The following is a 16,799-nucleotide window of genomic DNA, read 5'->3' on the forward strand; positions in this document are numbered from 1 at the left end:
GTTGCCTTTCATAAACACATTTTTATCTTATAAGCCATGTGTAATTTTTTAAAACGAACAATTGCAATAAATGATAAGTTGAAAATAAAGTATAAATGACTTGTATATCTGTCATATTCACATGCAGGTATTGCAGACTGTTCTGACAAAGATTAATGACCTTTCACATAAACATATCTATAAAAATGTCACAACTCTTAATCCATTTCATTTTTAATTTACTGTTGTTTTGTTTTTGTTTTATTTATCTGGTAGTCATGCAGTAAATAATAAACTATTGTTTTAGTTTGGATTTTTTGTATTGCTTAGTATAATTTCAAAATTTCTGTTTATATTATAGAAAATAATAAATGAATTATTATATTTAACAATATTATAGGTAGTGTATTCATATTTATGTACAATATCTGGGAGTTTAAATTTTATTACTCTTTTGTAACCTACATTTTAGTGCATCTGCCATAATCCACCATCATAAGGTTGACTGGTTGAAAACGCCTATGTTGTCTGCCTGTATATAAAGTGCTAAATAAATAAAATCTTAAGTATAATTAGTTGTCAATAATAATTAAACATTTAAATTAAACTTGTCTCAGCTCCATAATTTATTTGTTACCTAACAATAAAACAATAATTCTTTGTCACATTATCCATTTAATATTGGTAAGTGGTAACAACGCAAAGCAACAAGTTATAGATTATCACATTGAATACATGTTAAACAAATTAAAATATCTCGATTTGATGAATTAATCATAATAATAGATGTATTGTTTTCATACATTGTTACACACATAAGGGTTCTTAAATCTTATAATTCAATTGTTACAATAAATTGACAATATTTGTGTATAAATTTGAGAAAATAATAACTGTCACAAATTTTATTAATATTGACAAAATGAAAAAGCACAATTTGTTAAATATTATAATATCCTAACTTTGAATCACAAAATCTATACTAATAATATTCAAATGCAAGATTCAGCATAAAATTGATGTTTCTGTCATAGACTGTCATGATAATTGACAATGTGCCCATTTTTGGTGAATTTTTTCATCATAAATTTGGTGTGCTAGCTTAAATCCGAGGGAAGATAATGAGTCATTTCTTATTACTTTTATTGCCTTAAATGGCTTTACACAGATAACATATACAAATGACAACTATAAATTTTGTTAATTTAAATGATTAGGTGGACATTTCTTGTTATTAAAACCACTTTTTCAGGATTAGAAGCTTTGTGTTAATCAAGGTATATGTCTATCTGTGTGCTGAATTTTGCACAAATGCATTGAATGGTTTAGGTGGTTACTTTAAAAATTCACACTCTGATTCATTTAGCCAATTTGAATAGTAGGAGATTACTCACTTTATCATATTTTTTGTGTTTGTGAAACTGTTTTTACCTATACTCTGATTTATATTTTTAGTAACATTATATTCTTTGTCAATAGACACAATGGCGAGGTTTGCGGGGAAGAAATGCAGGCTTCTATCCATGTTATGGCTGACGGGGAGCTTCTTTTTTGTGGAGTTAATTGTGGGGTACATCACCAACTCTATGGCGTTGGTGGCAGACTCATTCCACATGCTGAGTGATGTGGCGGCGCTGATAATCGCCTTCTTATCAGTCAAAGTAAGTTTTATCATAGACAAAGCATTTCTGCTGGTAGTAGGATATATTTTATATCCGCTCTAATAGCTACTAGCATATACAAGGTGTTTAAACCCGCCATAGTAGTTCACGTAAGTGTGTCATGTTCTAGGATCCGCCTGTGTATATCCGGTTCCAAGAGGACGGCATAATTGTCTCGACTGCCGAGGGGTAATCATCTCTTGTCAGTCGACATTCTATTAGCCCCATTCCACTTATCATCAGGTGTAGTGGGATAGGATTTGTTTTATTATGTGGATGACCAAGCAATAACAAATGGCAAAAAACTGATTTATCAACCATGATTTTTAAGTAAACTGGAAAATATTTGAACCAACTATTAAATAGGTGTATTTAAAAGTGTTCTATTGTAGTAGTTGCACCACTCCATCAACTTATTATCGCTAATAGGAAAGGTATATCGAGCAGCAGATTAAAAGGAAAAAAAAATGATTATGTTCATTTAAGTTAGCTCTTATCCACATTATATATTTTATAGTTTATACCATTTTTTTATATTAAAGGAAAATATTTAAAAAATATTATCCTGTGTACTATAACTAGACTTCATTGTTTCACTAACAATGTAATGAATAAAATGATTTATGGAGTATTTCGAAAATAAAGTATCGCAAAATATTACAATTACATGCAGTGGTAAATAAAAAAAAGTCAGTTATACAGTTAAACAATAGAATAATAATTAACCACAAAGAAAAACATTATTCTGTAGGTCGTTTATTAGTTCAATGTTGACTTCAAATAAAACAAATTACTGCTTTAGGAGCGTAGTTGTATTGCGTGAGCACAACATCTGCTTTGAAGTCCCGGATTGAATCCAAGCCGTAGTGTTATTTGCGATTTTCTGTTTAATATCAGCCCGTAGTCTAGAATTTGTGCCCGGTATGGCTCGCCTCCTATCGTATCAGGACGAAACACTTGATGGAAAGTGAGTGCCCTGGTTCCACCTCTGCCTACCTCCTCGGGAAAAAAGGCGTGATTACGTTTTGTTCATTAAGACTTATTATACAAACTTTAATATTTTTTAATTATATTCAGCTAAGTAATGACTATGCAACATTTTATAACCAATAGAAAATCATCCAAAAATAATTTTTAGCGGGTATTTACATGCGTTTCTAAAACCAATGTTTCTTATTACGATTTACGGAAGCAAGTTTTGTCAATAAGAAAACACAAATTTCTCGAGAATAGATGTTAAAACTTAAGTTGATCCTATGATAGTTTGCATCAGGTATTTGACAATAAAAACTGTTTTCCATCCGATTTTTTATTACCTTGATTCAGTATTATAAAATTCGTCGTATCATCTATAACACGGACATTGCATTTTCGGAAGTAGTAAACGCTAAACGCACAACTGATGCCAAATAGAACATTGAGGAAGTCTATACTCTTCCTAGATTCGTAATTTTGCAACAATATTCCTTATGCTGTGAAGTCCCATCGCTTAAGATCCTTTGTTATATAAATAATACTATTTAAAATGTTTTATAAAATACGTGGTTAGTATTTTAGTACAAAAATAGTTTAAATACTTCTGTGATTACGGATCAATATTGCATTGCCTGTTAAAAGTAATTCGCATTATTGGTTTACTAGCAGGAGTTTTGGACTCTAAACCTTTAGTTCAGGTACCTAAAAGCGAAGTTTAACTATTTAAACAACATATCCAGATTGGATTTTTGTTCAACGATGAGCTAGCTCCATATTTTGATACGGATATAGGATCTGTCAAATGAGGATGAGCTAGATGCGCCTCTGCCTAACCTTTTAGGTATAAGTCAGTTTACGCCATGTTAAAGCCAAGGGAGGATTCTGCACACAAGCCGATATGTATGTTCAGCGACAGCATAAATGCACTCGGATTTAAAAGCCGGTTATATTAAGTCGCATTTCTAAGTCGATATACTTTCGCTGGTAGTGAGATGTGTCTCAATTTGACGGTTTTCTACCATACATAGGTCATACGCCGCCAATATAGGAATACATAATAGTTACTTAATTCTCATAAATCAAAATGTCATGAATTAACAATGTTTCAGACGCTTTTTAAGAGTATTATAAAGTAAAGAATTTTAATTTCTCGAAATAGATCAAAGCCTGAAATTATATTTTTTATGAATGACGAGAATTCGTTTTATTCTAAGCGTCTCAACTTATCTATAGCAGCACCACCCACATTGTTGGATTTCTAGTTGCTACACTATTTAGCCTTAATAGACTGATAACAAATTTAATTCAACTAAATGACGATACGAGCAAGTCACTCGCCTTCATTCACGATTGCACATAAAAATTACATGAACTTCAAGAGTCGAATAACTGTATGACTATAATCCCAAGTCTACGTGTTAGTTTAATAGTCAAACAAAACTTTCAAACACATACTACTGATAATCATATTTTACTGTGTTGCAACATGCATGGTCCTTTAGTTCGGTAACTTCGTTCAACAATACCAATATAATACCAATAGTGTACTGTTGATCGAAGTTTGGTAAGAATAAAAATAGTACAAATGAAGCTAGATATCTCACCCGTATAGTTTTCATTAATGCATTCATTCCACATGATTGGGTTTTGTCACAGTGCGTGATTAAATATGTCAAGTCTCTTATGTAACTGAACTGCGTTGGTTAAAATGTATAGTTGGAAGCAAACCGTAATATGTTCCATGTTGATAGTAACTTGTATTAATTTGTCGCGTCAAGGCTTAGGACATAAAAAATTATCAGTTTCACTGGAAGCAATATTAACTAGAGAGTTGCTTATTTCATATGCGAAAGTATTTTTTTTATATAATAGCTCTTGTTCTTTGCGTTACAAATAGACAATTTATTAACCTACACAGAAGGATTCGTGTACGAAAGACTTACCACCACGTATACTACGTCTGAACACGTATTCAGTAGGTACGCTGGTGACTACCAGCAGTTTTTCTGTTAACGTATCTTTGATTCCTCGTAGCTCATTGACAGCTTTAAAAATATTTTTTTTCCGCCATTATTTTCTTCCCATTGCTAGTCAAAGGCAATCTTCTTCTAATTCTTTCAGTCTTCCGTTATTATTCCTGTCTGGTTCGAATGCGTCCAGGTCGTCTTTCCATCGCTTTCCTGATAGCTTATGTTTCCTGTGATCATTCGTTGAGATCCAATCCGTAATTACTTTGGCCCATGTTTATATCTACATGGAGATAAAAAACTTTCCTCGTTTTTTAATTAGGATTTTGTTTAGCTTCAATGACTCATTTGAATCGTAGAGATGTTGCTCATCTCAGGTAGTTTGTATGACGTCATATTATACAAATTCCCCTCAGTTCCAAGTATCGTACAATAACATTCTATAAAACTGAATATAAATAAATGTAAATTTCTACACCGGATTGTGGCTTGGTTTTACCTTGTAAAGGCTGAGTAATGTTTGTATTATTGAATGAACATTTTATATTATATGTTTACTTTTTATTTATATCCAACATACGAGTTTTTATACGTGTTCGAAAATGATGACAGACTAATGTATGATATTGTTTAAAAAACGTTGCAAATGATTTTATATTGTTTATATTCCTTTGAACTTGTTCTGCTATTTGGAATTATATAACATTATGCAAAATACACATTATAAAATATCGCATTGGCATGTTGATTGCGTAAATGATGTGTAGGAAAATATAAGGTCCAAGGACCTAAGGAAGCCTCCCTTTCTACCCTTAATCTTATTGGTCCGCGAACCTAATTCCTCGGCAATTATTATTGCATTTCAATTAATTAAACACTTAATTGTTAATTACAAACTCGTTAATTAAATCGATGTCCTTAATTACTTAACGAATTGTAGTAATTGTTGTCGAATATACATTTGGTGTCAATTTAACATTAAATTGTATGGTAAATCAGATTTTAAACGTGAAATCCACTTCTTTCTACGTTTAAAATTATCACAGATTAATTCTCTACAGCACACATTATCCGTGATGCGGTGAGGAATACGATAAATCATACCTAGAAATCGATTACAGTTTTCTAATTATTGATAATAATGGTTTCTTTTTTAATTATTTTCTCGAAACTTATTAAACGCATTTTTGTTAACCAAATGTTATCATTTACAACTGACGCCGCTTTTTAAAATTTACATAATAAAATCGATTCTTTTATAGTAACACATAAATTGAAACCCCAACTACAAAGTATATGGTGCATTAGTTTAACCTTTACATATACTTTTTTCCAATTCCTATAATACTAAAATATTATGCAATGCCAGAAGACTTCGTCACTCGCATGCCTATTCAATATTGCATATATTTAGGTGACACTCCTAGAAAAGGGTAGCTAGCCAATTGGGTCGATTACACGCCCCTGCCAACTTCCGGGGTCATGTCACGGCTTGGTTCCGACGAAGGGGAAATAACTACTTTCCACAGGATATAAAACCTCCGTTCAATAATTATTTTCTATGGTGACTATGATAAACTCTATATTTATTATTCATGCTTATAATTAAATTAATGGTACTACCAGCCCTGAATTAGAAAATGTACTCACTGTCCCACTGGTGGGCTCCGAGCCTTCTTTACTACTGAACATCCTATATTGCTCATGTATTCTATTTGATTAATTGCATTACGTATGAAAAACAATTTAGGTATTAATAGAGATAAGCCGAGTTTTTTAAAAGTAGATTATGGGTTGCAAGAGCTATACTGGCGGATGTGTTGTAAGAAAGCACTCTGACCTGGTCGATGATTATTCCCCACCAGAGAAGTGAAACAAAATATTATTAGCTCTCTACCAATAGCTATGATTTTTACTGATTAATTACATTGAAAAGAATATTTGGGCCGAAAAAAATCTTTTCTTTTGTAGTCGTAACAGACCGACACAAACGTACAAGACAGGGAAATAACGTCTATTTAACTTTTCCAAGAACAAATTACGGAAAGAACAGCATTTTATTTGAGGCAGCACAGGTATATAATAAATTGCCAAAGAACATTAAAGATACTAAATCTATTTGCACTTTTAAAAACTATTGAAAAGCCATATCTTGAAGGATTTTTCGTTAATAAAACATTGAAATTAATAAACAAATAACACACAGACGTTGCCGTTGAACCTTAGACACCTTAGAATACCATCTTATAACTAGCTAAACCGGTTTAAATATTTTATTTCAATTTTTGTATTTTCTCTACAAGTGATTTTTTGTAATCTTTGAGAAAATAAATGTTTATAAACATAGCAGAGTTACTTGTTGATCTTAGTTGTTATAGGCCATTTCTGGCTCTACTACAAGAAAGATCTAGTAACTAAATCGTACGATACTCATCTAATCGTCTGGAGCAATTTTCAATTTCCAATTTTAAATAACTAACAAAACCAATTCTCGTAAATGTCTACTATAAGAAAGCTCTAATAACTAAAACATACGAAACGCAACTAATCCCCTGGAGCAATTTTCATGTTCCAATTTTAAATTCTAACAAAATCAATTCTCGTAGATGTCACCAAAGAAATGGTCGAAGAACACGTTCGGCTGGGCGCGTGCCGAAGTGCTCGGCGCGTTGGTGAACGCCGTGTTCCTGGTGGCGCTGTGTTTCAGCATCACGGTGGAGGCGGTCAAGCGGTTCATAGAGATCGAGATGATACACGATGCGAGGTTGCTGGTCGCCGTCGGCACCCTTGGGTTACTGCTCAACATCTGTGGACTGTTCCTGTTTCATGGTAAGGATCTATAGATATATATTATGGTAGTCTGGTTGATGCAAGTGACGCTAGAACCCTTACTAAAAATTATGTCGTTTATTTACAACTATTAATACATACTACACATTTATGAGCAGTTCAAACTTGCCATAAATATATACGTACATATTCTTTAATACGTTTCCTTGTTTTACAAATTCCTTTGGTCTAGTTTATCGTAATTCTCAAGTTTTTATAGACCTAGTGGTAGCATACTTAGGCTGTGAACAAAGAGTTTATCAGTACAACTGTAACGTCGATCAACAAGAAAAATACGAGTATGAATTATTACCAATAATAGTAACTCGTAAGTTTTTCTGCTTTCGATCTGTGCCTGGCGTGGCGATAGGGTCTCCTTATTACAGGATGTACTTCTAGCCTATGCATATGCTATAACTTGGAGTATTACATATATTGTATTACTTGCAGCTCTACCTATCCCATCAGAGATTCTGGCATGAGCTCGCTTGTATGTAGTATATCGTGGGTGCCGGTTGGGGAGGCGAACCAATCTTTCCCACTTACCGTAGCAGGATGTTGTTGGCGCTGTTCGTTTGTGTTAATATTCATGATTCATATAGCGGTATGCCTAACGTGCGCGTCATGTACATGTGTTGGGATTTCCCCATAGTTATTTTCATTATAGTAATAATCATTAACATAAAATCGCGTAAGATTCAAAGGATATAAAGTGCTTATATTTGTGGATTTTATTTTCATCTTATGACGTAGAAAGGGAGGCCCCTTTCTACGTCATGGGATGAATAAAATCCTCAATCCTTCAATTAAAGATGAAAAAAAAAAAAAAAAAAATAAGCAGGCGCTTATTGCCACATCGAATGCACATTCAATTTCGGAGAAAGCATATTGCAAGAGGCTCAATAAATACCCTAGCCTTTTTATTTCTCAGTCTTGATTAAATGTCAGAATCTCCCTGATAAATTCTTGGACATTGTAAATGTTCAAGGGATTATGGTACTATAACCTTGTGACCCAACTAGTCTAAGTTCTGCTACACAAAAACGTACTCACTGCTAATTACGACTATATATCCGCCTTATACAACAGCGTGATAAATTTCATCAGAAATCAAACAAGTTTTTGCTAGCAAATATTTTTTCTTGTCTTAAGGTCACATAGTTGTGACCTGTCCTCCCGTACACGTCCAGTTATGTTGGCAATTTCTTGTATTGCATTCTGGCATTCCGGATTATGCCAATGATAATGCAGTGGTTACTTTAGTAAATTAAATTCATGGAAGAGACTGGTTTTCTTCAAAAGTTGATCACTTTCTAAGAAGGAACTATTTGCCCATTTGTCTTCTGTGAGGCGATATATAGAGGAGTAGTTGTAGTAGTAGTAGTTTATATAAGAGTAAATACTGCCATGAAAAATGCGATTGTCTACCTCGAGTATAGACACCAGGATGAGGAGTCATAACGAGAGCTCTCAAATGCATTCAAGTTGAGCCTTATTATTAGGTGGTAAGGTTCGCAATTGCTGTTCCGGAACCTGAATAAAAATTCAATCGTTGGTAATGATAGGGCGGAAGGATATCAGTGTATCCTGCTAAAAGCTGATGAAATTGGTATTTATCTATAGTCAGTATATTTCTAGAAATAATTTCATCGTTATTTTGCTTTATAAAACCTGTTTATGTTTATTTGTTTACATCTCATTCAGAATTATATAATTACGTTTAGCATTTTAGAGTGTTGTAAAACTGGTATATGTGTAATTTACGCAAACGTAGTAATGACTTCACAACAAACGTGTTGATAAAAGTAAATAAAAAAAAATCATCAAATACTCAATTGTGTTCCCAATATCCGTACCGCTGCGCCTTCGCTCGTTGCCGAGCGGTTAATCTTAAATATGTTTTAAGCCTTTGATATAATATAATCCATTATGATGTAAATCTAATTATTTGAAGCTATCTTACTTATTTTAATTGCGTTTATAATACACTTATTAAGTACTTAAAGTCTTGATATACTTTGTCGATGTCTTTAATCACTATAACGATTTTTCTGTTATCGAGGCACCTAAAATAAATGTGTATAATATATAATATTAAGTATGTAATAATTATTAAAAAATGGTTGGGTTTGTGGGCTGGTTCAGAAGCTCTGGTCTCTCTTTTCACGGCACTGTCTTTTATGGCATACTAATTAGTAAATGCTTAGTAGATATTTCAAGACATCGTTGCGTCTTATGTCTTAGGACGGTGAAGGTAGTCCGATGTTATACAAAGCTTCTGAGATGGTGTTGCTTCTGTTATTGGGTAGTCGTGGCAGTCTATCAGACGAGCAATTGGCCCGTCCCGTTCAGTCAGTTAAAAAAAGTAGTATAATATAAATGCATACAGGCATTATACTTCAATTCTATATAATTTATTTATTGCTTTGAATGATGAGACGAGCTTGTCGTTCCCCTATTGGTAAGCAATACCACAGCCCATAAACAGCAAAAACACCATACAACACCTTAAATTACAAAGTATTATATATTGTTTTGTATCCATTAGATGTTAAGTCTTATTATGTCCAGTAATTACACTGGCTACAATGCCCTTCAAACCGAAGCACAACAGTGACTACACACTGCTTGGCGGTAGAAATAGACATTGCAGTGGTACCTACCAACGCGGACTCTCACATATGAGAAACCTACCACCCTATAATCCATTTATCATCTAATAATCGAATCTAAATGCCTAAACTGTTTTCGTTAGAACACAGCGGGCACGGACATTCGCACGGAGGTGTTCCACCACCATCCAACGTGAGGCACCTCACTGAGATCGTGAACAGTAATGCTGACATGGCACTAGGCCACAACGCGACGGACACGGAGGAAACAGACGAAATGGTCCCGCCTAAAGTCAGCAAAGTACAGAATAATAACAAGCAGACGCCATGCAGGGCGAACAACGATCCAGGACACATGAATATGAAGGGAGTGTTCCTGCACGTCTTGTCTGATGCTTTGGGTAAGTGTTTGATTTGTTTGCGACTTAATACTAATTTTGATGCGGATGTTGAAAGGGCAAAATCAAAATCCTACCATATTTACCGTTAAATTTGCGTTCAATTGCCCAAAATCTCACCTTAATTATAATATTGATGTAGGTTTTCGGAGTCGAAAGGTCAACTTTAAAATCCTACTACCTTAAAATTTGTATCAATATTTCGCTCCAAATCTGAATAATTATAATGTGTAATTCATTTGAAATATTACTTAGTAGCTCACAGATATTTTGTGTTTAATTTTTTGTGACTAAGTCAAATGCTTAAGGTGGTAGCTCAAGGTCCATTTTCATACATTTTGTTTCGGCTTTAATCTGGGTAACTAAACAGAGTATTGGCAGAGTAAAAAATTTAAATTCACGTCTAGTTAGTGATTAGTTCTCGCAGTTGAAGAAAAATGTAAAAATAATTAATAATCATGGATATTTCTGCCTTTAAAATTTCGTCATATTAAATTTTAAAGGCCGAAATATCCATGATTATTAATTATTTTACGTTTTCTTCAACTGCGAAATCACTAACTAGACGTGAATTTAAATTCTTTACTTGCCAATACTTGTTTAGTTACCCAGATTAAAGCCGAAACAAAATGTATGAAAATGGACCTTGAGCTACCACCTTAAATGAAAGTTAGAAATGACGCTTACTATTGGGACGTGACAATACGGTAACAAATTAATTATCCTCATAGCTATCAACTTAAACAAAAAGCAGCGGTAACAAAAATGCATTTGGAATTTTAGCTCATAAATTCATAATATAAGTGCCTACTGCGTGCGGTTTTCCTCCAAAGCATTAAAAAGAAAAGAAATCATTTATTTGAACCTGGAAAATGTTATAAATGAATTATATTCCGTCAATATTAACTCTGCCTCCAGTTCGGAAAGGAGTTCTTACCAGAGAAGAACGGGCAAGAAACTCTGGTGTTGCTCTTTTCAAAATCAGTTTAAGATATAAACTACAATACAAGATACAGAGAAAGAAAAAAAATACAATTGTTTTTTTCTTTGTTTAAAGCAGTTCATTTGTATGTTCACAAAATAGGTAACAAATTATTTTAAAGTTCTCTACGAGTGTATAACCCTTTCATTCTCTCACAACTCCTACTATCTTTCAAAGCCAATGTTGATCATGAGCCTTGGACACAATTCGCCGTTGCCCAGTCACCTTGACATTGACGATATACTTTCGATAAGGAAATTGCTGATTCAGCGGGCTCTGACTAATTTCGAAGTAACCTTGGGACTTCCATTGATCAGTGTAGAAGTGATGACGCGATAGTTTGTTATTTAATCATTATAATACATTTCTTATGAATAATAAAATACAAATGACGTGGAGGACTGACGGGAAAGATTATACATCGTCAGTTAATACATTTTTGCCGGACTGTCTACATCTCATATACACAGGCTGATCCCAAAAAGCGACACAATTATGTGAGCCAGCTGGTTATAATTTGGGTACGGAGGTCGCTATCCCGGCGGATACGAGTCATATCCTACCACCAGCAAAGACAGGCTCATTTTGACTTTGCGTTACCAAATGAAACCACATACTCGTTTCACCTTTGCTACATTGTGCTAAAAATCATCTATTAATAACGAATATTTTCGCCAAAAATCCTGGTTTTAGTTTTCTGATTTTTTGAACATTTTGTAGTTTAATGCGAATGTGGCATATGCATGGGTGTATTTATGACTAAAAGTATGATGTTGCCGCTGCGACGAATTAATTCTCTTAGAGTATTAATAGTGGCTATAGGGCGCGTAAAATGAAAAATATTTTTTATTATTATTTATTTTGTTTGAAACTTACATTTTTTATCTTACATCTACGGCTTAAGTAACCTATTGTAAAGTGTTATTTCCAAGTAGATAAGTATGTGGTTTAATTTAGTAACGCGATGTCAAAATGACACTGTATATCAAACCGCGGTATCACTGAGATATCACCTATATAGCTCACGATGCATTTAAAATCAGTCACAATAATAAACCAATATCGAATGATTATAATTCCTTTATAGACAATAAAACAGATTTCAATGCTCCCGAAGTTTGCATGACAAAACGTATTTACTTCCAAGTTGTATCTGCAAATGCGATAAACCATCAAAATGACAGGCTCGTTCCAGTTTCAGAATATTGTTTGTATTGGATTGCGTGCAAAATTCGCCCTTAATGCGGGGAAATATTAAGCAAATTCATTTTTACCGAGAACTGGATGTTTCGTTAACGTATTTTTATTGTTTCGAATATATTTTCGATTCGTCTCTTACTTAAAAGAACACGGAATGCTGGACGACGTGCAAAAATGAACTATTTATGTATTACGTTAAAGTTTTTATTTGCATTTTAAGTCTACATGTTTCTGTATTGATAATTTAGTTCCAGCTGTTAGTCATATACGGAAATGTAGACATTAATAAATGTGGCACATGAAATACTTTGTTTATGAAAATATCACATTATTTGTAAACATAGAACACTAAATATAACTACATAAAGACGTTGTCAATATATCTTCTTTACGGCAAAATTCTACGTAAATATGAATCGACAAAATTCAGTACAAACATAATTTGTTTACTGTCTACGTTGTGTAGACGGAAATTACGAAAATACCATCCAAAATAAATAAGCATAAAATATTGTTTCATCAAGTTGAAAGAATTATTTAATGTTTATTGATATTTTAGCATTACCTACTACAAAAGGAACCCTTAAAGGATAATTTTGTTGTCCGTCTGTACGTCTGTTAAGTAGCTTTATCTCAATAAAGCGTAGAAGTATAAAGTTGAACTCGCATATACGGTCCCTTCCACCTTCGTAGAATTTTTCGGAATACAAAGTAGCCCATATCATCACTTTTGGCTTGAACGATTTGGATAATCTTTTAGTCATCGCAACGTTATAATATAAAAATGAATCTCTATTTCCCTTGGTCATCGCATCACGCGTGAACGGATGGAACATTTTCGCTAATTTTTTGTTGTTGTATTAATTATTGTCAGTAGAAGGTTCTTATGAAAGAAAAAATTCAAACAATTGCGCGGAAAATTAGAAAACTTAACGAAAATATTAATTTTATATAATTGTCAATTGTTTGAAATAACTCAGCGATTGACAGAATGCGCGCTGCAAATTCATAGTTAAGACGGGACAACGTCTGTCGGGTCAACTAGTAATATAATGTTATGGATAAGGTTTATATGAATTTGTTTTAATTAACTTGTATTTCAAATGCTGTCTACGTAGAAGGCGCTCTGTTATAGGCCGTCTGCCGAGCCCACGAGTTTTGATTTTTTTAAAACTTTGTTGTAATATATCTCATAGTAGCACAGAATAGATAAATTGTATAGATGTGACAATAATCAAAAGTAGGTTTAAATATAGATATGCCTAAAAATCCCATAGCAGGGAACTGTCCTTTAACAAAACGAAATTATAAATTAAAATAATCATACTTAATGTATGCAACATATTTTTTTAATTAAAAGTAAAGCATAGGCTTAAGTCTATATCTTATCATCTCTGTATTACCTCTGTCCTAGACTTAAGCCTCGAAAATTCAACGGGTTTTTCCATTTTTTGTAAAACTTATTGTTACGTTATGAACAAGATAAACGAACTTGAGGCTTAAGCACGTAAAGCCTTATTTATTGGCCATTAAATTAATATTATCTTTGTTTCCGATTTTTTCGTTCGGCTTTATTTTTTTATTTATAACCTATTTTTTATGGTTTCAATTTTCGTGTAAATGTTTATTCAGAATTAACCGTCAAGTAAAAGCTTAATGTTTCACGACAAAATAAATGCATTAAATGTTCATAATTATCTCTCCCTTATACCACTCCAAACTGGGGTCGGCGCAACACGTTCCTTGTGCATATTATATTATTTAGTTTAGTTTTTAATGTAGCAGTGAAATACAGTCAGACAGATGACATATTCAAGTTTTTTTTAAATTTTTATTTGAGGAGTTTGGACGTAATTTTATGAGCTTGTCGCTTCGTACGCCCGCTTACACCAGGGTTTTCACTTTTCACGGTTTCATTTTTTTTTTATAAACCCTAGCCTTTAAGTGTTATTTGTATTAATGTAATAAGTATTTTAGAAACTATAGAGTTGCCATAAGGATTACTTAATATATCTACGGTTGCAAGGCTAATTCACTTAAGCTACATTTGTGGCACTAAGTTTCATACATATATAAGATCACCACGTTTTATGATTTTTTACGTTAAATAATTTTTTCGAAAAAAATATCGCTTACGTCAATTAGCCTTTTCAACAATCGATATGTATAAGGGCAGATAATCAGATAAACTTTATTCGTAGGATAAAGTACAACAGAGAGGAATCAAAATATTAACTTGCCAATTTATCTGAATTACATTCAATCAGTATAATTTATATGGTGGATAAATGTTATCTGACGATTGAAAAAATTGTCCTAAGTAGTATAAACACAAGCGATATACATAAGGTTATACAGCGTGTCCGCAAATGAGCAAATTAATCTTCTGGTACTTACTGATTAACTTTGCCTCTGAACATGACTCAAAGCAATTGCAGATGCATTGCCGACTTTTGAGAAAACAGTAAGGTCGGGTAAACTGATTAATTTGTCACGTAATTAATTACGCGAATGTAATCTCGCTTTGAGTTTACCGAATTTGATATACTCATTAAGAATTCAATTTAATGGTTAAAATCGAAACGTGAACACTTGACAAGAGCTTATGATGTCATTATTTAGTTTTCTTCATTGTTAATTACTAGCTCTGGGTACTGGTACCGCTCAAGTGAAAATCGTTTCCTTAAACTTTCTCTCAGATATATAATCCCGTGTAAATTAAAACGCCTTGAAAGTTTTAACTGACCTCGAAGATCAACTCGGGATCCTTCAGTCGATGACCCATACATGCCAGTGGCGAATGGTGAAATTTTCCCAAAGGGAATCCGGAACAATATATAGGAACTAATATACTCATATGCGGCCTGCAAATAATTCTATAAAAAATTAAGAAAAAGAAACCGTCAGTTACCGCAAGAGCACAGCCCCAAAAATGTGTTTTTTAGTATAAATAAAAAAGAAACCATAGTAGATATTGCATAACATGTTCATTCATGAATGTATTCAAATCTTGTTTTTCTAACGTTGCGTATTTTATATTTATAAATGCTCATAATACCAGACTTATAACTCTACTCATGCATAAGTAATCGTATCTTATTCGTTCACGCTTATTTTTGAATGTTCGAATGTTGTTTTTATCTTTTGTGTTTGCACGGCAGTCGTTTGATATGCGCTTAACGGGATTTCGGCAGCTCTCCCGCTGTTTTGTTAGTTGATGATTTAAAATGCTATCGCGTACGTGTAGAAACGGTTTATGTTAAATCAAATGTCGCAGGTGATGGATATCTGGTAGCCAGTATTCTGCAAAATACTATGCGCTTAATATTGATCTTGTCTTCAGTCGAATACTTTTTAGCAGACCATGGTCAATGGAGCGTTCTACACCTCAAAATGTATGCATAGGATTAGTCCAAAATGGCTGTTGTTCGTATTTTTTGCTCTTTTACCCATAATGATATCTTATGTTTACACGACTGTTAGACATTGATATAAAACTATTTTTAGAATTTTATCGCGGTTTTTTATATTATAATATCCCGGCGTTTCGAAGACTTTGTAGCCTTCATGGTCACATGAAGGACTGAGGTGTAGGGCATCTAAAACCAAGTTACAATATCTACTTACATGTTACAATAAAACAATTTTTTTTTTTCATCTGTTGACTGTCCGATCTACGCAAAATAACTTTTATGCGTTAACATGCAAAGCAAAATTGGGAACAGTGACAGCAACGGATATTAGAGCTACTGTTTTGTATTTTATAAAGCCGTGAAAATTACTTCGACACAATTTCAAAACTCCCACAAATCGACAATGGTCTATCTAACGCGCGACTAACATACCGCCGACGCGGCGCGGCTAATTCAAACAATATACAGAGTGATTAATTCAGCCGGCACAATAATAACAATACAAACTAGGCGTTAAACAGAATACATTTACTGCTCACTGATTCTCAATTGAATTTACGTTATTATCGATCGTAACTATAAAGCTTAGCAAAATAAAACCGTGTCGATATTATTTTTTAAAGAACAAACACACTAAGAACGAATTCTCCTGTATTAAATAGACCACTCTGTATATAGTTTAACACATTTGCCGTCGTGTCATTGACATTATTTTTACGTTTGGAACAACGCGAACTATTTGTAACCTTGTGCCACATAATAATAGGGATCTTATCATTCGTA

At 33.3% G+C, this 16,799-nt stretch overlaps 1 protein-coding gene across 1 annotated transcript; it reads left to right on the top strand.

Annotated features, from left to right (window-relative positions):
* Positions 1-1,426: 1,426 nt before the first annotated feature.
* LOC119192673 (zinc/cadmium resistance protein-like) lies at positions 1,427-10,528 on the top strand. The gene is made up of 3 exons (XM_037446474.1): positions 1,427-1,640; positions 7,189-7,411; positions 10,167-10,528. The coding sequence occupies exons 1-3, from the start codon at positions 1,464-1,466 to the stop codon at positions 10,511-10,513; spliced, it is 747 nt and encodes a 248-aa protein (XP_037302371.1). The 5' UTR covers positions 1,427-1,463; the 3' UTR covers positions 10,514-10,528.
* Positions 10,529-16,799: the final 6,271 nt, after the last annotated feature.

The sequence above is a fragment of the Manduca sexta genome, unplaced genomic scaffold (genome assembly GCF_014839805.1).
Source record: "Manduca sexta isolate Smith_Timp_Sample1 unplaced genomic scaffold, JHU_Msex_v1.0 HiC_scaffold_3063, whole genome shotgun sequence".
NCBI lineage: Eukaryota > Metazoa > Arthropoda > Insecta > Lepidoptera > Sphingidae > Manduca > Manduca sexta.

Bases quoted from the DNA above. Each gene is read 5' to 3' on its own strand.
- LOC119192673 (XM_037446474.1), top strand. From the start codon at position 1,464: ATGGCGAGGTTTGCGGGGAAGAAATGCAGGCTTCTATCCATGTTATGG. The intron at 1,641-7,188 runs GTAAGTTTTATC...CAATTCTCGTAG, and splicing joins TCGCCTTCTTATCAGTCAAA to ATGTCACCAAAGAAATGGTC. The intron at 7,412-10,166 runs GTAAGGATCTAT...TGTTTTCGTTAG, and splicing joins TGGACTGTTCCTGTTTCATG to AACACAGCGGGCACGGACAT.